Raw genomic sequence first — 20116 nt, 5'->3', positions numbered from 1 at the left:
AATTCGAAGAAGAAGAAGAAGAAGAAGAAGAAGAAGAAGAAGAAGAAGAAGAAGAAGAAGAAGAAGAAGAAGATTTCACCCTTTGCCCTCCAGGTGCCCTCCAGGTGTTTTGGACTGAGCTGGTGGGAGTTGTAGTTCAAAACATCTGGAGAGCCCCCCAGTTGGTAAAGGCTGGTTTAGCAGCTTAACACGACATCTAAAACTAGTGGCTCCCACAAGCTCAAAATTAAATTTGTCAGTTGCACTTTTCAACTGATTCACGAACTTATATAGCTCCTTTAGACCAAATTTTAATAATCTGGCTTTTTTTATCAAAACATTGATCCAGGGGTGTGGGGGGGGTGTTTCATTACTGGAAAGAATGCAAAATAACCATTTAATAACCACTTGTGGTTAGAAGGTGTCAGGGAACTGCCATCAGAGCCAGAGGGAGAGAGCGGGCTCCGGAGGGGTTCCAGAGAGTGTCCCGGGATGGGGAGAAGCAGCCCATCTTCTGGGGAAGGGAATCAGCGTAGCACCAGTGGAGAAGGGGGGCAGATGGGGGAATTGGTGAGGCGGTCCCATGACTCCTTGCCAGGGACCAGCGGGGAGAGTAAGGGTCCTCCGCTGTCCACACCCTCCCTGCGCAGAAGGCTTCCGCGCAGGGAGAGTAGGCGGAGACTAGGCGTCAAAGAGCTTCTTTGCTGGAAGAAGTTCAAGAAATGCCCACTGACGGATTCTGCCAGCGACTGAGGCAGCCACGGGTGAGTGGCTGTCCAGACAGAAAAGGTTCACTCAGGCAACCCAGCCAGGTGTTGCACCAGTTTACGCATGAGCAACCCCTAGAACCATTACAGAAGGGTTTTTCTTTTCCCATAAAAACATCAGAACCAGCACAGCCTAATAAAATTAAACAAGGACACCCTGGATTCTCAGGTTCACGCTTAAAGGAGAGGCATGTGGAGGAAAACCCCCACCTTGGGGCTTTTTGCCCTTACAGAAAACAAAGGGGTTGGAAGTACAGAAGCCCATCGTTTTGTAACAGCATGGGATATATTGAAGAGGCTGATGTTCATTTTTATAAATAGGCCATAAAACACAGCAGAAGTATTTAAAAAAAAATCTGTGCTCCATCACTCTAACAGGCAAATTACAATTTATAGCCACACTGCACTGGCCAAAATTAATTTACCAATTCCTTCCCTCTCTATAACCAGGCATCACAAGCTATCGTTGTACTATATGTCAATATTTCAGATATTGTACTATATGTCAATATTTCATATGCCAGAGGGCCAGATTGTCTTCTGGGGAGCCTTCCAGGGGCCAGAAGCAAAGGTAGAAGGAGCAACTCTTTTACATTTGGGCTTTGCCAAGTAGGCTGGTTTTCACTCTCACGAACAGAGCCCTCCCTATTCTCCATTCAGGCAAGCAAATCATAAAATTGCAGAGTTGGAAGGAACCCTGAGAGTCATCATGCAAGAATCTCAACTAAAGCATCCGAGACAGATGGCCATCGCACCTCTGCTTAAAAAGCTTCAAGGACGGAGAGTCTACAACCTCCGGCACTGTCAAAGTTTTTCCTGATGTTTAATTGGAACTTGGCCTTCTCTGCAGTGGCCCCCTGTCTGTGGAATGCTCTCCCCAGGGAAGTTTGTCTGGCGCCTTCATTACACACCTTTAGGTGCCAGGCAAAAACATCCCTTTATAACCAGGGCTTTGCTTGACCTAATTGACATCCTTCTTGTTGTTGTTGTTTAGTCATTTAGTCATGTCCGCCTCTTCGTGACCCCCTGGACCAGAGCACGCCAGGCACTCCTGTCTTCCACTGCCTCCCGCAGTTAGGTCAAACTCATGCTGGTAGCTTCGAGAACACTGTCCCACCATCTCGTCCTCTGTCGTCCCCTTCTCCTTGCGCTCTCCATCTTGCCCAACATCAGGGTATTTTCTAGGGAGTCTTCTCTTCTCATGAGGTGGCCAAAGTATTATGTGGCTATTTGCTGGGCTGTGTGTGTTATTGGGTTGTTGTTTTTATTCTGATTATATATGTTGTGATCTTTTCTTTGAACCGTCCTGAGACCTCTGGGTATAGGACGGTATATAAACCTAATAATAGTAATAATAATACAGTGGACGCTCGGGTTGTGAACGTGATCCGTGAAGGAAACACGTTCACAAACCGCAGCATTCACAACCCGGGTGTAATAATAATAAAGGTCACTTGAAGCCATTGGTTTATTCCTAGCATTTGGAGTAGGTAAAGGTAAAGGTACCCCTGCCCGTACGGGCCAGTCTTGACAGACTCTGGGGTTGTGCGCCCATCTCACTTAAGAGGCCAGGGGCCAGCGCTGTCCGGAGACACTTCCGGGTCACGTGGCCAGCGTGACATCGCTGCTCTGGCCAGAGCCAGAGCCAGAGCCGCACACGGAAACGCCGTTTACCTTACCGCTGGTAAGCGGTCCCTATTTATCTACTTGCACCCGGAGGTGCTTTCGAGCTGCTAGGTTGGCAGGCGCTGGGACCGAGCAGCGGGAGCGCACCCCGCCGCAGGGATTCGAACCGCCGACCTTTCGATCGGCAAGCCCTAGGCGCTGAGGCTTTAACCCACAGCGCCACCTGCGTCCCAATAATAAAGGTCACAAAGGAGAGGGAACAAGTTTGTTTTCCCCTACTCCAAATGCTAGGAATAAACCAATGGCTTCAATAATAAAGGTCACTTGAAGCCATTGGTTTATTCCTAGCATTTGGAGTAGGGGAAAACAAACTTGTTCCCTCTCCTTTGTGACAGCCTTTGAGATATTTGAAGATGGCTCTCATATCTCCTCTCAATGCCCTCTTTTCCAGGCTAAACATACCCAACTTCCTCAACCCTTCCTCATTAAGCTCAGCTTCCAGACCCTTGATCTGTAGAGTTAAAAGGGACCCCGAGGGTCATCTAGTCCAACCCCCTGCAATGCCGGAATCTCAGCTCAAGCATCCATGGCAGATGACCATTCAACCTCTGCTCAAAAACCAAGGAAGGAGAGTCCACCATCTTCTGAGGGAGACCGTTCCACAGCTGAACAGCTCTTACGGTCAGAAAACTACTCTATTCCAAACTTAAGAATGGAAAGCATAATGCTGGTGGTCAACAAAAGAGGTTTAAAGACTCTCAAGGCAAATCTTAAAAAATGTAGCATAAAAACCAACAATTGGGAAACCCTGGCCTGCGACAGCTCCGTTTGGAGAACAACCTTTACCAAAGGTGTCATGGGCTTTGAAGACACTCGAACTCAGGACACAAGGGAGAAACGTGCTAAGAGGAAGGCACGCTTGGCAAATCCACACCATGATCGACTCCCACCTGGGAACCAATGTCCCCACTGTGGAAGGACGTGTGGATCCAGAATTGGCCTCTCCAGTCACTTATGGACTCATTGTTAAAACCGTGTTTATGGAAGACAATCTTACTCGGCTATGATGGATCGCTAAATAAGAGAGACTGTCAGAAAGTTTTTCCTGATGTTTAGTCAGATTCTCCTTCCTTGCCATTTGAATCCATTCGTTCTTGTCTTCGGAGAGGCATTGTCAGATATCAAGGACCCATCCCAGCCAGGAAAACACACTCCAGAAGGGTGCGACTGGGGAGGGTGTGTGGCCTGGAAGAGTCCTGAGGGCCATGTAAAGAGGACTGGAGGGCCACATGCAGTCCCCGATGCCTGTGGTTCTCCACTCCTGGGGCTCTCAATGTCTCTGGCTTCCAGAGCATTGCACCCTTTGGATTAGCAATAGCAGGGACAGGGACAAAACACACACACACAGCGCATCCCGGGACTCACTATCGTGTTGCACGGGGCCACTATCAACGCTGCCTCCCAGACCCGCCTTCTCGCAGAACGGAGGAGCCCACCCTGCGTCACAGTGGCAGTTCCGGTTGCTGTTGCAGACCTGGAAGAGATTTGTGGGGTGAGGCTCAAGCTTGCCAAAGCACTGTTTGCAGGCACCCCCCCCAAAAAAAAAAAAACCCACACCAAGATGCACTCAACTTAAAATGAAGAGAGCCTATCAGTCAGGACAAGTCTATGCTGGGTCAAACTTGGCTTTCCAGCTGTTTTGGGACTACAATTCCCATCATCCCTGACCACTGGTCCTGTTAGCTAGGGATGATGGGAGTTGTAGTCCCAAAACATCTGGAGGGACAAGTTTGGCCATCACTGGACAAGTTTGGCCATCATCATGTCCTCACAGCGGTCAAGCAGATTCCTCTGGGAAATCGCCCCTCCGCGCCCGTGCGGTTTCCATAAACTGGTACAGTATTCGAATTCTGCTCAAGATGCAATTGCAAGCCCTTAATGTTCAGGCAGAATGATCTCCTGGCCCAGCCAAAAATGAATAAACGATGCCTTGGAGGGGATGCCTAGTTCCCACTGGTGTATTGTTGTTGTTTTTCTTCAACACCCCTTAGCTAGAGCCCTTTCCCAGAACAGGAGCTAAGACGGCAGCCGGTGACTCACCCCGTGGCCGTGGCATTTCGAGGTGCACTTGTCCAGGTCATAAAAAGAGGCGTTGAGGCAGCGCTGGTCCTTGCACACCTGCAATCAGAACGGCCTCCGAGTCAGACAGGCTTGCAATGCCCCAATAGTTCAACACCGCCATTTTATTATTTTACTTTATTTTAAATCTATTTATTTAATTTTCCAAATTAATATTTACATTCACATAATAACGTAATATGTAAAAACAAGATTCCAAAGAATCCCTTGGATATTCTTTCTCCTGGTTGTGGGTCTTTTTGTTAATCCTTTCCTTCTGCATCTTTTATATTAATCCAAATCTCCATTATGTCCACAGTTCTTCGTTACATTACAAGTGCTATTCCAATTCCACTAACGATTTTAACTGTTTACAATGGTTTTTAAGATAAATTATATTTTTTAAAAATCCCCATTCCTTATTAAAGTCTTGGTCTTCCTGATCAATTTCATTTCATTTAATTATTTAGACCCCTCCCATCTGGCTGGGTTGCCCCAGCCACTCTGGGCGGCTCCTAACACATTAAAAAAACCATAATAAAACATCAAACTTTATGCAGCAGCCTTTTGATATTGCGTTATAAAGCGCACCCTCTGGGTTTGGGTGCCTGTGTCGTTTCTCCCGGGAAACCCTCACCATTCCATCTCCGCACTTGGTTCCCGTCATCACCAGCCCCGGGTCAGACATGTCTCCCGCGTCATCCTTGGTGGCGTAAACCAGTGCCCCCCGACACTTGATCTCCTGCCCGTTAAAGCGGATGGTGGTGTCCATGGAAACGGTGTTGGTCCCTTTGGGCTTGGCAGCCGAGCTCTGGCACTGGATCTTCCCGCACTTGGCATCTCTAGAAGAAACGAGAACTTCGGAGCTTGGAGAGGATCTGAAGGCTAGCCGCTCCAAATAATAATAATAATAATTTATTATTTATACCCAGCTAATCTGGCTGGGCTTCCTCAGCCACTCTGGGCAGCTTCCAACAAAACATTAAAATACAGTGGTACCTCGGGTTAAGAACTTAATTCGTTCTGGAGGTCCGTTCTTAACCTGAAACTGTTCTTAACCTGAAGCACTTTTTTAGCTAATGGGGCCTCCTGCTGCTGCCGCCAGAGCACGATTTCTGTTCTCATCCTGAAGCAAAGTTCTTTACACGAGATACTATTTCTGGGTTAGCGGAGTCTGTAACCTGAAGCATCTGTAACCTGAAGCATCTGTAACCTGAAGCATCTGTAACCTAAAGCGTCTGTAACCTGAAGGGTATGTAACCCAAGGTACCACTGTACAATAATTCATCAGATAGTAAAAGCTTCCCTAAACTGGGCTGCCTTCAGATGTCTTCTAAAAGTCGGATAGTTGTTAATTTCTTTGACATCTGACGGGAGGGCGTTCCACAGGGCGGGCGCCACCACCGAGAAGGCCCTCTGCCCAGTTCCCTGTAACTTGGCTTTTCGCAGGGAGGGAACCGCCAGAAGACCCTTGGTGCTGGACCTCAGTGTCCAGGCAGATCAATGGGAGTGCTCCTTCAGATATACTGGACCGAGGCCGTTTAGGGCTTTAAAGCTCAGCACCAACACTTTGAATTGTGCTCAGAAAAGTACTGGGAGCCAGTGTAGGTCTTTCAAGACTGGTGTTATATGGTCTCGCTGGCCGTTCCTAGTCACGAGTCTAGCTGCCGTGACTTCTGGATTAATTGCAGTTTCCGGGTCACTTTCAAAGATAGCCCCACGTAGAGCGCATTGCAGTAGTCCAAGCGGGAGACAACCAGAGCATGCACCACCCTGGCGAGACAGTCTGCGGGCAGGAAGGGTCTCAGCCTGCATATCAGATGGAGCTGGTAAACAGCTGCCTGGACACAGAATTGACCTGCGCCTCCATGGACAGCTGTGAGTCCAAAATGACTCCCAGGCTGCGCACCTTCAGGGGCACAGTTGCCCCATTCTGGAAGTAAGAAGGTAAGAGCAGAGTTGCTGGATCAGACAAAGGGACCATTAGGTCCAGCATCCTCCTCTCACAGTGCCCAACCAGATGCCCTTGGGAAACCCGCAATCAGGATTCGAACACAAGACCACCTCTCCCATCTTGTGGTTTCCACCAATGGGTATTCAGAAGCATTGCTGCCTCCAACTCTGAAGGCAGATATAGAACTACCCTGGCTAGTAGCCACCCACAGCCCTCCCCTCCATGAATTTGCCTAATTGGAGGCCATCCCTGTCTCCTGTAGCAGGGAGTTCCATAGTTTAACTATTGTGCTGCATCCTTTTATCTGTTCTGAATTATCCACCATTCAGCTTCACTGAATGCCCTTGACTTCTGGCGCTATGAGAGAGAAAGAGAGAAAACGTTTCCCTGCCCACTTTCTTCACCCTGTGTAAAATTTGATGAACTTCCTCACCTCTTCCTCGCCTTTTCTCTAAACTCAGAAGTCCCAAATGCTACAACCTTTCTTCATGGGGGGAATCACTCCCATGGGTGCAGCCAGGGGTGGGGGGACAGCTGTCCCCCCAAAAAAAAATCAAGCAAAAAAATAAAAATACTTAACTAAAAGTAGAAATAATCAGAATATTTGAAACGGAAATGCTTGCTGAAGTCGCTTGGATGATGTTGGGGCACATTCTCGCGACACAAATGACAAGACGGCTGAGCGATAGACAGTGCCAGACAGATGAGGAGGACAGGTTGGGGTCCTGTAGCCCCCTTAACATAAATCCTGGTCACACCATCCCCTTGATTGTATAAACTGCCCTGGTAACTTCATCTGAAGTGTGGGATACAGCCATTTTGGCTTAGATTACCGTATTTTTCACTCTATAGGACGCAGCGGACCATGGGATGCACCAGACCATAGGAGGGGGAGAACAGGGGAAAAAAATTCTCCCCCTCTCTGCTCAGCGCCCCTTCAGCGAAGCGGCAGGAGAAACGGAGCCCCTTCCATTTCTCCTCCCGCTTTGCTGAAGGGGCGCTGCACAGAGAGGGAAAACTGTGCAGCGCCTCTCCAGCGAAGCGAAGCCTGGAGAGCAAGAGGGATCGGTGTGCACCGACCGCTATCGCTCTCCAGGCTTCAGGCGGCTATCCGCAAGCCTTCAGAGCGCAGCGAGAACTCCTGCTGCGCTCTGAAGGCTTGCGGATAGCTGCCTGAAGCCCCCGGAGCTCAGCGGGAGTTCGCGCTGCGCTCCAGGGGCTTCAGGCAGCTTCAGCGAAAGCAATGTGAAGCCTCTGGAGCGCGGGGGGAGCTCTCCCTCTGCACTTCGGAGGCTTCGCGTTGCTATCGCTGAAGCCAAGGAGCCTGCATTCGTTCCATAAGACACACACATTTCCCCTTAATTTTTGACAGGGGAAAAGTGTGTCTTATAGAGCAAAAAATACGGTAGATCAGGGATAGCCAAGGTAGCTCTTTCCAGACGAACTTGGACTCCAGTTCCCATCAGCTCCATCCAAAATGGCCAATGCTCAGGGATGATGATAAAGGTAAAGGTAAAGGTACCCCTGCCCGTACGGGCCAGTCTTGACAGACTCTGGGGTTGTGCGCCCATCTCACTTAAGAGGCCAGGGGCCAGCACTGTCCGGAGACACTTCCGGGTCACGTGGCCAGCGTGACATTGCTGCTCTGGCCAGAGCCAGAGCCAGAGCCAGAGCCGCACACGGAAACGCCGTTTACCTTCCCGCTGGTAAGCGGTCCCTATTTATCTACTTGCACCCGGAGGTGCTTTCGAACTGCTAGGTTGGCAGGCGCTGGGACCGAGCAGCGGGAGCGCACCCCGCCGCAGGGATTCGAACCGCCGACCTTTCGATCGGCAAGCCCTAGGCGCTGAGGCTTTAACCCACAGCGCCACCTGCGTCCCTCAGGGATGATGATAGAAGTTGCTATTCAACAACATCTGGCTTCTTCTGGGATTAGATGGACAGGTGGGATGCTGAGAACTGCCCTTTCCACAGGATTTAGGGTAGCATCTCAACACCTAGGGTGGCCAATCTTGACGTTGCCGGACCACAATCCCATCATCCCTGATTGTGGGCCATGTTGGGTGCTTTTAAGGGAGACCAACAAGATCTGGAGGTCGCCAGAGTTCACCTTCGGTCAACTAGACAAGCCCATAGCCTGCATATCGTGGTGCCTCCAGACCAGCACCCACCTCCACGCACACTTGACGTAGTTGCCGTGGCGGTCCTTGCCGCAGTTGCCGTACATGTCGCCCGCCCGGTTGACATCCCGGAAGCAAGCGTCGGGAGCTGGCCAGGCACCTGTAGGTGGAAGCAGAGTTGAAGTGAGCTCAAGGAGATGGGGCCACCAAAAGGCACATCTCTCCATTCGCAAGCAACTCCCACAGCCAGTTGCCCAGGAACATACAAATACAAGGAAAATTTATTACCATTCACTTTTTGTTCAGTATTTAGAGAGAGGCTTTGGAACCCAGCCTCTTGGATAATGGCGTGGTCCCAAGTGACTCTCCCATTTCCTCATTCATCATCAACATCATCTACATGCCCTCTGTCTTTGAGCTCTTTGCTCTTCTACTTTCAAGGCCCTCTGGGTTCTGGGAGAGGGTGTGTGTGTCTGGAATGCTTTCTAATTTATTTATTTTTTATACTTTTCAAATATATGCATTTCACTGATTCTGCAATCATTTTGACATTTCAAATCTTGACTTCCTTCCCCCTTTCTGCAGTTTCTTAAATTTATTGAATATCTTCTGCATATCCAGATTCGCTTAACTTACTTGTTTTGTTTTTTAAAAAATATTTTTATTGCTCAATTTCCACATAACAAATTATCAAACCCTGTAATCACATACATTGTTTTTTTCTCACAAAGCCAGCATGACAACACCCAAACTGCAACTCCCAAACTCTCCAGAAGATGGTGCTTGTTCCTTAGCTAAAATAAAATATGTGGACGGTCAGTTCCAACCAAAATGCACAATCTGGTGCCCATAAATACTGTGGTGTGTTCAAGGTGTTGTTGAAGTGCTGAACTACTCGGAAGGTGCTTAGCTGAAAGACTAACCGCCGCAGTATAATCTGCAAAATCACTTAAGATTCCTATCGTGGGAGATTCTGCTCCTTGTACCTCAAGCTGTGGAATAGGTGTCTATGTGTATAACGTGCATATGTTATACAGTGGTACCTTTGGTTGTGAACGGGATCTGTTCCAGAGGCCTGTTCGCAACATGAAAAGCGCGCAACCTGAAGTGCCGTATCTGTGCAGGTGCGTGGCACGATTTGGTGCTTGTGCGCATGCGCGAAGCAAGATTTAGCACTTCTGCGCATTTGCAAGTGGCAAAACCCAGAAGTAACCCTTTACAGTACTTCCAGGATGCAACCTGAAAAAACGTAACATGAAGCAAATGTAACATGAGGTATGACTGTACACATAATAATATCTGTTGTTGGCACCCATATGTCTCAAGAAGCAATGGAGTGCGCCTCTGAGGGTGACGTCAAACTGCTGTGTTAGCAGTGCCAAAGTGACCTCTCTGGGGAACAAGCCTGGGTAGTAAAAAGGTAAAGGTAAAGGACCCCTGGACAATTAAGTCCAGTCAAAGGCAACTATGGGGTTGCGGCACTCATCTCGCTTTCAGGGCAAGGGAGCCAGCATTTGTCCACAGACAGCTTTCTGGGTCATGTGGACAGCAGGACTAAACCACTTCTGGTGCAACGGAACACCGTGATGTAAACCAGAGCGCACAGAAACGCCGTTTACCTTCCCGTCGCAGTGGTACCTATTTATCTACCTGCACTGGTGTGCTTTCGAACTGCTAGGTTGGCAGGAGCTGGGACCGAGCAACGGGAGCTCACCCCGTCATGGGGCTTCGAACCGCCTACCTTCTGATCGGAAAGCCCAAGAGGCTCAGTGGTTTAGACCACAGCGCCACCTGTGTCCCAAGAGCAAGCCTGCGAAGTATGGCCCAAAGGAAAACAGAGAAGGCAATTGGTGCAGGAGTTTCTGGAAAGAGATATACAAGGCGCTATCCAACTGTCTTAGGAACAGAGTGGATTTGTTTAGAGTTTGCTCCTTACTTTTTCTTCTTCTGAAGATATCCCGCAAATTTAGGACCAGAGCTTTCCTTCTCCTAGATAGGCTTCCTTCCCAGGTATACGAGCCCCACCTGGGAATCGCTTCCCCCTACATCACGTGCAGACACCGCCTTCTTGGCCATTGGCCCCACTCTTGGTCTCATCCGCTCAACGTGCCAGAGCCTGTCTTTGCATGCAGGGTTCCTAACTCAAAAGGGTTTGCAACCCAATGGCTCCCCTCACCTGGTTTAACCAGCCAGTCAAAGCCATTCCCAGGGTGTGGCCCCTATTACATGTTGACAGCTTCTAAAAGCCACAGGTGAGAGCTGAGTGCAGGGTGGGGACCAAAGGTGGACAAACTACCCCAGAAGTAGCGTGATATGCCCCCGACCAGAGGTACTACCCCTCCCTTAACATCCCTGAAGGAGCATCTCTACCCCCATCGTTCAGCCAGGACCCTGAGGTCCAGCTCCGAGAGCCTTGTAGCGGTTCCCTCCCTGTGAGAAGAAAGTTTCAGGGAACCAGGCAGAGGGCCTTCTCAGTAGTGGCTCCCGCACTGTGGAATGCCCTCCCACCAGATGTCAATGAAATAAACAGCTATCTGACTTTTGGAAGACATCTGAAGGCAGCCCTGTTTAGGGAAGTTTAGGGAAGTGAACATGATTTGAGTTTCTACTGAATTGAGGCTGCATTTTAATGTTGTATTTTAATCTTGTTTTTAAGTTCTATTTTAATCAATTGTTTTTATACCTGGTGTTAGCTGCCCTGAGTCTTGGCTGGGGGGGTATAAATAAAATGTATTGTTGTTGTTGTTGTTGTTTGATGTTTTATAGTGTTTTTTATATTTTGTTGGGAGCCTCCCAGAGTGGCTGGGGAAACCCAGCCAGATGGGTGGGGTAATAATAATAATGGGGGACGCAGGTGGCGCTGTGGGTTAAAGCCTCAGCGCCTAGGGCTTGCCGATCGAAAGGTCGGCGGTTCGAATCCCTGTGGCGGGGTGCGCTCCCGCTGCTCGGTCCCAGCGCCTGCCAACCTAGCAGTTCGAAAGCACCTCCGGGTGCAAGTAGATAAATAGGGACCGCTTACCGGCGGGAAGGTAAACGGCGTTTCCGTGTGCGGCTCTGGCTCTGGCTCTGGCCAGAGCAGCGATGTCACGCTGGCCACGTGACCCGGAAGTGTCTCCGGACAGCGCTGGCCCCTGGCCTCTTAAGTGAGATGGGCGCACAACCCCAGAGTCTGTCAAGACTGGCCCGTATGGGCAGGGGTACCTTTACCTTTTTAATAATAATAATAATAATAATAATAATAATAATAATAATAATAACCGGTGCATTTAAAAAAGAGACTATTGTATTTGTAGCAGAACTGGGGTTTATTATATAAATAATAATAATCTTGCTTCTCAAGATCAAGGAGAGCATTAGAAAAGGAATCTGTGCCGGTGAGCTTGGCATCACAATTCTCAGAAGATTCCACCCCTGTGTAGAAAAGGTGCAGAGAGGGAAGGATATGTATGGGGCAGGGGAGGCGCTCACCTGGACCCCACAGCTGGATGCATTGCTGTTCGTGGGTCAAGCACATGCCGTTGTTGCAGTAAGCCTCCCCGTAGGAGCACATTGAGCCATCTAGGAGGTAGACGTTGCTGGGGCAATAGGGGGAAGCCCCTGTGCAGTATTCAGGCAGGTCGCAGGATCCGGCCGGCTCTCGGCACATGGTCCCAGCTGTCTTGAGCTACAGAACAGATAAAGACAAGAGGGAGAGTTATTGAGCAGTTAAGCTGGATGGCTTTTAAGTTGACGTATTTAGCATCCAAATCTGGTGCTAATTTATTTTTATTTTTTAAGGACCCCTGGACGGTTAAGTCCAGTCAAAGGCGACTATGGGGTTGCAACGCTCATCTCACTTTCAGGCCAAGGGAGCTGGCATTTGCCCACAGACAGCTTCTGGGTTCTGTGGCCAGTATGACTAAACCGCTTCTGGTGCAACGGGACACCGTGATGGAAACCAGAGCGCATGAAAATGCCATTTACCTTCCCGCTGCAGCAGTACCTATTTATCTACTTGCACTGGTGTGCTTTTGAACTGCTACATTGGCAGATAAAGTGCGAGATTGGTTACACTACGCCCAGATTAAAGAAGTTTTTAAACTTGATAAAAAATTAGGATTCCAGGTGGAAAAATCGAAATTAGAAACGGAATTGCTAGAGCCTAAGACCAAGGTACTTTCAAGAATGTACAACTTGCTGTTAAAATGGAACACACAAGATGAAACGGTTAAATCGGCTATGATAAAGTGGGCACAGGACATAGGGTATAATATTATGTTTGAGGACTGGGAAAAGTTGTGGACTATTGGGTTGAATTTCACTGCATGTAATGCTCTGAAAGAAAATGTAATGAAAATGATATATAGATGGTACATGAACCCAATCAAACTTGCAAAAATATACCACTTGTCTGATAATAAGTGTTGGAAATGTAAGGAAAATGAAGGAACGTTCTTTCACCTTTGGTGGACCTGTCCTAAGGTGAAGGTCTTCTGGGAAATGATATATAATGAGCTGAAAAAGGTATTTAAGTATACCTTCCTTAAGAAACCAGAGGCCTTCCTTTTGGGTATTGTCGGCCAAGGGGTGTTAAAGAAAGACCGAACTTTTTTCATGTATGCAACAACAGCAGCAAGGATACTTATTGCTAAACACTGGAAAACCCAAGATCTACCCACACTGGAAGAATGGCAGATGCAACTGATGAACTACATGGAACTGGCTGAGATGACTGGCAGAATCTGAGACCTGGGAGAAGAAATCGTTGAAGAGGACTGGAAAAAATTTAAGCTTTATCTGCAAAAATATTGTAAACTGTATGAATGTTGAGCAGGATGCTTGATTTTAGACAAATTGGCACCATCAAAATAGATGAAGTAAATCATGAAGATAATTTAAATATAAGATGAAAAACCTATTTTTTTTAGATAATTATTAGGCTAAATTAAATTTTCTTTTGTAAGGATTGGAATAAACGTATCTAAAATTTGAAATATATTCGAAATTTGACAGTAAGGATGGAGATAAGGGAATAAATTGTTGTTTTAAGTGTATTAAACTAGAACGTAGGAGCGGGAGATGTGAGGAAGTCCAGAAGTGATAAGAAAATATGTGATATGCAATGTTATGTTCTTTTTTTTTTACTGTAAATAAAAAATTCTTAATAAATATTATATATATAAAAAAAAGAAAAGCAATGGGTTGTGTTGTAGTTTTTCTACAGGTGTGTTTCTTTCTTTCTTCTCTCTCTCACCCCGTTAGCCTGATAAAAAATCACAGAATTGGGGAGTTGGAATGGACCCCAACTGGTCCTAGAAATGCGGGAATCACAGCGAGATGGTTTGGAATACCTTGCAGCCTTCGCAGCAGTCGCCGTGCGCACACTCGCTCCCGGCTTTCAGGGTGCAGTTTTGCGGGTTGCAGCAAGGGTTTGTGCATTCCTGGAAAGAGAGAGGGAGAAGAATGATCACCGCGATGATCGCCTGGAATAGCCCTCTTAAAGCCGAGGCTCTCCGAGGGTGTGGCATGCCACACAGTTGTGGCAGCAGAGGGTGGCAAGCTTGAAGGGAAGATTCAAGGACAATCAAAGGAACATTTAACGCCCTAAATGGCCTCAAAGGCTCAGTATACCTGAATATCCTAAGAAAGTCTATGTTTCTTTAGACTCCCCTCCTTTCTGACGTTGCTTAGTTCAGTGGTGTGAACTAGAGGGGGCTCTGGGTGCCCTGACTCAACTTCCAAGGAGACCCAGAGACAACTCTAGCCTTAGACTTGAAGGAAGCCTTATGTGTACAGGGCAGCTGTCTACCAGCTCCATCTGGTACGCAGGCTGAGACCCTCCCCGCCCACAGACTGTCTCACCAGAGTGGTGCATGCTCTGGTTATCTCCCGCTTGGACTACTGCAATGCGCTCTATGTGGGGCTACCTTTGAAGGTGACCCGGAAACTACAACTAATTCAGAATGCGGCAGCTAGACTGGTGACTAGGAGCAGCCGCTGAGATCACATAACACCGGTCTTGCAAGACCTACATTGGCTCCCAGTGTTTCCGAGCACAATTCAAAGTCCTGGTGCTGACCTTTAAAGCCCTAAACGGCCTTGGCCCAGTATACCTGAAGGAGCGTCTCCACCCCCATCATTCTGCCCAGACACTGAGGTCCAGTGCCGAGGGCCTTCTGACGGTTCCCTCACTGTGAGAAGCGAAGTTACAGGGAACCAAAGGGAGGGCCTTCTTGGTGGTGGTAACCGCCCTGTGGAACGCCCTCCCACCAGATGTCAAAGAGAAAAACAACTACCAGACTTTTAGAAGACACCTGAAGGCAGCCCTGTTTTGGGAAACTTTTAATGTTTAATAGACTACTGTATTTTAATATTCTGTTGGAAGCTGCCCAAAGTGGCTGGGGAAACCCAGCCAGATGGGTGGGGTATAAATAACAAATTATTATTATTATTAGGCCCCAGCACCTCTCAGTTCAGAAATTCTGATGCCGCGAAGACGTACCTCCACCTCCCCGCAGTCGCATTCCTCGCCGTCCTCCAGGAATCCGTTGCCGCATTTCTTGCCCACCACCAGGTCCTTGGTGTCGGGCATGTTGAAAAGACACATGCCACCCCCTCGGTGGAAGTAGCTCTCCAATTGCTTCCGACTGCAGGAACTGAAGACTTTCGGAAAGGGGTGGCTGCAGAGACACAGGCAAAGAGGGGAAACTGTCAATACTGATTAATTGAATTTCCATACCGCCTTTCTTCTATAGATCTCAGGAAGGTTCACAACTTAAAAACACAAGATGAAAACAAAGAAGAAGAAGAAGAAGAAGAAGAAGAAGGGGGCGCTTGAGGCATAACGGACTTTCAGATTGCAAAAAGCTGGCATCACTGGATCAAGTTCATGCATTTTATTGAATTAGTTAAACTGTGCAGTTTTAACTGTGCCGTAAATTGTCACTGTTTTATTGTGTTATTAATTTCTGTGGTGGGACGTGCAAACTATATATATTGTTTATTTTATTTTAAATTGGTTAAAGTTTGGAAATTCCTCATAGATTTTTTTGCATGAGAAAGAAAAAGAAATAATGATATCTGGATTTGAGGATTGAAGATAATGTTTGTTTACAGAAAGTGGCTTTGTTGGGTGTTAGATTTGATTGGACAAAGTGAATAGTTTTTTTAAAGCAGACACGTAAAGAATTGGAAGTTCTTTATTTTCTGAATCTGATTGTTCGATCTTTCTCTTTTAACCTCTTTCTACTCTATTTATCTCCCTCACCCCTTTTTTGTGTTTTTATTGTATCTAGAGAAAAGTCTTGGTTTGGTTTTCTTAAAAACAGGGTGGCGATGTTAAGTTTTTGTCTCTAAAAACCTTAATAAAATTTATTTTTAAAAAATGAATAATGCTTTAAATAAGGTAGGGAGGGCACAGGGGATGAGTCTGTGGAACCATAAAGTTTGGGACCCACTGCTCTAACCACTACACCCCACTGCCTTGCCCTCAGTCTCCTGGGATGGCGCTCTACCACGGAGCCAGGGCTTCTGCCCAAATGTGTGGCTTGTCCCTAGAGAAGCCTTGTCCCACTGCACCCATCCAGCCCAGAACCCTCTCTCCAAAACCGACTTCCTCCGTGTGATTTATTTCGGTGCCCTGAATCGCCTTGAAATCCGAGCCCCGTGGTCTCCTTGACATTTCTCCTTTCCCCTTGACAACGGCTCTTTTGTGCGACAGCCGATCCCACCGCCAACGTTGGCGGCACGGACACAAGCACTGGGGCCCCCAAACCCTCCGTGTCTTTAAGTCTATAAACAGCCTCGTGCCGGGCGCTTTCCGGAGAGGAGAAAGGCTTCACTGTTTTGTGCCGGCTCCTCTCAACATGTCCGACAGACACGGAACAAGACCCTTGTTTCCCAACATGTGGCTTGCTTCCGAAAGACAGCTGCACTCGATTCACCCCCCCTTCTCTCGCCATTGTACATCTGTCTCCATTTTTGCATCTTTGCTGGCTGCAAGAAAACCGGATTTAATTTCTGGGGCTGGTAGTGCCATGCCCCTGGCTCCTGGGGTTCTGGATGGCAGCAGGGAAAATAAACAAAGGGAGACACAGTTCCCAGGGTGGGTTAACAATCAATCCCTCTCCATAGGGAACTCTGGGAATTGTAGCTCTGAGAGGGGAATAGGGGGGTTTCCTAACAACTCTCAGCACTCTTAACAAATTATAGTTCCCAGTGGGGCGGAAGCAATGGCTGTTTAAAGTGGGCATCTAATTAAAAGACGCCTGCTTCTTAGCAGAAAAGCAATGACAAACCTAGACAGCATCTTAAAAAGCAGAGACATCACCTTGCCAACAAAGGTCCGTATAGTTAAAGCTATGCTTTTCCCAGTAGTGATGTATGGAAGTGAGAGCTGGACCATAAAGAAGGCTGATCGCCAAAGAATTGATGCTTTTGAATTCTGGTGCTGGAGGAGACTCTTGAGAGTCCCATGGACTGCAAGAAGATCAAACTTATCCATTCTGAAGGAAATCAGCCCTGAGTGCTCACTGGAAGGACAGATCCTGAAGCTGAGGCTCCAATACTTTGGCCACCTCATGAGAAGAGAAGACTCCCTGGAAAAGACCCTGATTTGGGGAAAGATGGAGGGCACAAGGAGAAGGGGACGACAGAGGACGAGGTGGTTGGACAGTGTTCTCGAAGCTACCAGCATGAGTTTGACCAAACTGCGGGAGACAGTGGAAGACAGGAGTGCCTGGCATGCTCTGGTCCTTGGGTCACGAAGAGTCGGACACGACTAAATGACTAAGCAACAACAACACTGCCCAGTGTGTCACTGAGGCTTTGACAAGCTCGTCTTTGGTTTCCCTGCCCCAAACCTTCTTACCCGGTAGCAGCAGCCATGACGCAGCCACCCTGGGACGCCGTGGCCTCAACGCAGCATCCCTCAGGGTCGTGGCTCATGCCGAAGTTGTGGCCGATTTCATGGGCCATGGTGGCGGCCGCTCCAATGGGCAGCTCTGAATGGTCCTGGGACAGAGGATTGTGGTCATCATTTTCATTATCATCATCGCCTAATTCATCCCTTGCCCTCTGCCAGGAGGTCCCAGGGCTGCGACAATTCAATCAAAACTAAAACAGGTTACAATCCCAGGAATTTTTGGGTGGGGTCCCTGAAAACACACAGCGAGGGGAAAGAGGTAGGTCTTCAGCAGGGCCGGATTTAGGTTTGATGAGGCCCTAAGCTACTGAAGGTAAGGGGCCCTTTATACGTCCAGCTGTCCTTTGCCATGAAACCAGTCCATGCAGAATGTAGGCACCCTATATATAGAAATGAGCAAACTAGCGATATCTTAGGGAGCAGGCTAGCAGGCGGGGCCCATTACAGTCACACCTTTGGTTACAGATGCTTCAAGTTGCGTTTTTTCGCATTACGGACGTGCCAAAACCCAGAAGTACCGGAACGGGTTACCTCCGGGTTTCGGCAGCCGCACATGCGCAGAAGCACTAAATTGTGCTTTGCACATGCACAGAAATGCCGAATCGCAACCCGCGTGTGCGCAGACGCGGCGCTGCGGGTTGCGAATGTGCCTCCCACACGGATCACGTTCACAACCCAAGCATCCACTGTTCTTGCATAATAGGAGCCTACACAACACAAACCACTCTTGCTGTATGTAGGTTTTAGTTTATTTGTTTTCTATCTTATATTTTGGAGATGTACATCCAGGTTTTATTTCCTTAAAAAAAATTTAGGGGGGCCAAGAAACTAGGGCCCTAAGCTATAGTTTGTTTAGCTTATACGTAAATCCGGCACTGGACTTCAGCATTCGCCGGAAGCTGTACAGCGAAGGAGCCGGGGCGCGGGACACACATGCAGGGGGAACCTCTTCAGGCTAAAGGAGAGGAGAACATCATAGAATCATAGATTGGTGCCCCCAAAGGTCATCCAGTCCAACCCCTTGAAATGCAAGCAAACCAGGGCCACATTTCAGGGGCTCGGGTTTGGCCGCAAAACCCCTTTTAGACAAACCAAACCAAATCTACCCTGTTCCTGCCCCTAAAACCCAACGATGCTTGTTGATACATTCAGCGGACTCTCCTCCATTGGCGGTTTTTAAGCAGATGCTGCATGGATTCTTTAGCTTTGATTCTCGCATCGAAGCGGGTTAGACTAGATGACCTTTGCTGGTCCCTTCCAACCCTACAATTCAAAGATTCTCCAATATCTGGGGCCTTTTCCCTGCAGATATGGGATGGGAACCCCAAAGACACTGAGACCAGCGGCTAACTGAGGTTGCACCCGGCAGAACCCGACTCTTCCTTCCCCCAAGGCGAAGTGCCTCTTGCTCCCATGAACAAAGAGGATAATTTTGCGCAGTTGAAGGAGATGCTGTTGAGAAGCTTTCACCAACCAGATTGCCATCCTGTCACTTGAAACTACAACTCCTGAAATATACTCGGAGTTGAGAGTGGATTTTGTGCTCTTTATTCAGCTCATAGTGGTGAGGAGGAATGGAAGTTCCCCCAGAATGTCTGCTTTATATACATTATTTACACAATGGGCCCCACGTGATTGGCTAATTCTGGGATTCTCCTGTAGGCCAATCAGGTTGCGGATTCACTTCCACCTGGAGCTGGATTGGGTGGCTCTGGTGGACCAATCAGACTGCTGCATTCTGGATCCTATTGTTCTAGGACCAATCAGACTGCTGCATTCTTAATCCTATTATTCTAGGGCCAATCAGACTGCTGCATTTTGGATCCTATTTTACTCAGTACATAACAACTCCCATCAGCCCCAGCCAGCTGATGGGAGTTGTAGTCGAAAACAGCAACCAGGTTCTGGAAGGTGGCTCTAGATAGCAAGAGGAGGATCGAGGAGCGGCGATCTTGTCCTTACCATGCTCACCCCGCCGGAGTTTTCCGCACTGCACATGCCCTCCAGCGGCGCCATCCCAATGGTCGTCCCGACAAAGGTCATCCCGCTATGGAGACAGGAAAGGGAAGGGTGGAAACAGAGGGAAGGGACCTGGGGTCGGTTTTTAAGGTTTCTTGCAACATGCAGTCAGTAGCAGTGGTTACATAACTTTCTGACCACTGCTCCATAGCTATTGTTATACAATTCCATTCACCATATACAGTGGTGCCCCGCAAGACGAATGCCTCGCAAGACGAAAAACTCGCTAGACAAAAGAGTTTTCCGTCTTTTGAGGTGCTTCGCAAGACGAATTTCCCTATGGGCTTGCTTTGCAAGACGAAACGTCTTGCAAGTTCTTGCGAGTTTTTTCCCTTCCCCCCCCTTTTTCTAAGCCGCTAAACCGCTAATAGCCGCTAAGCCGCTAAACCGCTAATAGCGCTAATCCGCTAATAGCTGTGCTTCACAAGACGAAAAAACCGCAAGACGAAGAGACTCGCGGAACGAATTAATTTCGTCTTGCGAGGCGCCACCTTATGCACTTTTGATTTTATATTGAATTGGCATTATAGTTCATGCGTAGAAAGGTAAAGGTAAAGGGACCCCTGACCATTAGGTCCAGTCATTGCTGACTGCCACCACTGCGGTGGGAAGGTAAATGGCATTTCCATGC

General features: G+C 48.1%; 1 protein-coding gene and 1 long non-coding RNA gene across 3 annotated transcripts in view; one reads left to right on the top strand and one right to left on the bottom strand.

Moving 5' to 3' along the window:
* The window catches only part of ADAM33 (ADAM metallopeptidase domain 33), a 104574-nt gene that overhangs the window by 17027 nt on the left and 67431 nt on the right, over positions 1-20116 (bottom strand). For both annotated transcript variants that reach the window (XM_079990767.1, XM_079990766.1), the window contains exons 10-18: positions 19429-19513; positions 17413-17555; positions 15046-15223; positions 13895-13984; positions 12033-12228; positions 8616-8724; positions 5128-5332; positions 4473-4550; positions 3798-3906 (exon numbers count right to left, since the gene is read on the bottom strand). In XM_079990767.1, coding sequence (XP_079846893.1) covers positions 3798-3906; positions 4473-4550; positions 5128-5332; positions 8616-8724; positions 12033-12228; positions 13895-13984; positions 15046-15223; positions 17413-17555; positions 19429-19513 — 1193 coding nt within the window. The remainder of the gene's footprint in view (positions 1-3797; positions 3907-4472; positions 4551-5127; positions 5333-8615; positions 8725-12032; positions 12229-13894; positions 13985-15045; positions 15224-17412; positions 17556-19428; positions 19514-20116) is intronic.
* LOC307224476 overlaps positions 1-20116 on the top strand; it is a 516482-nt gene that overhangs the window by 446481 nt on the left and 49885 nt on the right. The window lies entirely within an intron of this gene.

This window comes from Podarcis cretensis (assembly GCF_951804945.1).
Source record: "Podarcis cretensis genome assembly, chromosome: 9".
Classification (NCBI taxonomy): Eukaryota; Metazoa; Chordata; class Lepidosauria; order Squamata; family Lacertidae; genus Podarcis; species Podarcis cretensis.
Note: the sequence above shows the minus strand (reverse complement) of the source record. Positions and strands in the feature narration are given on the sequence as shown.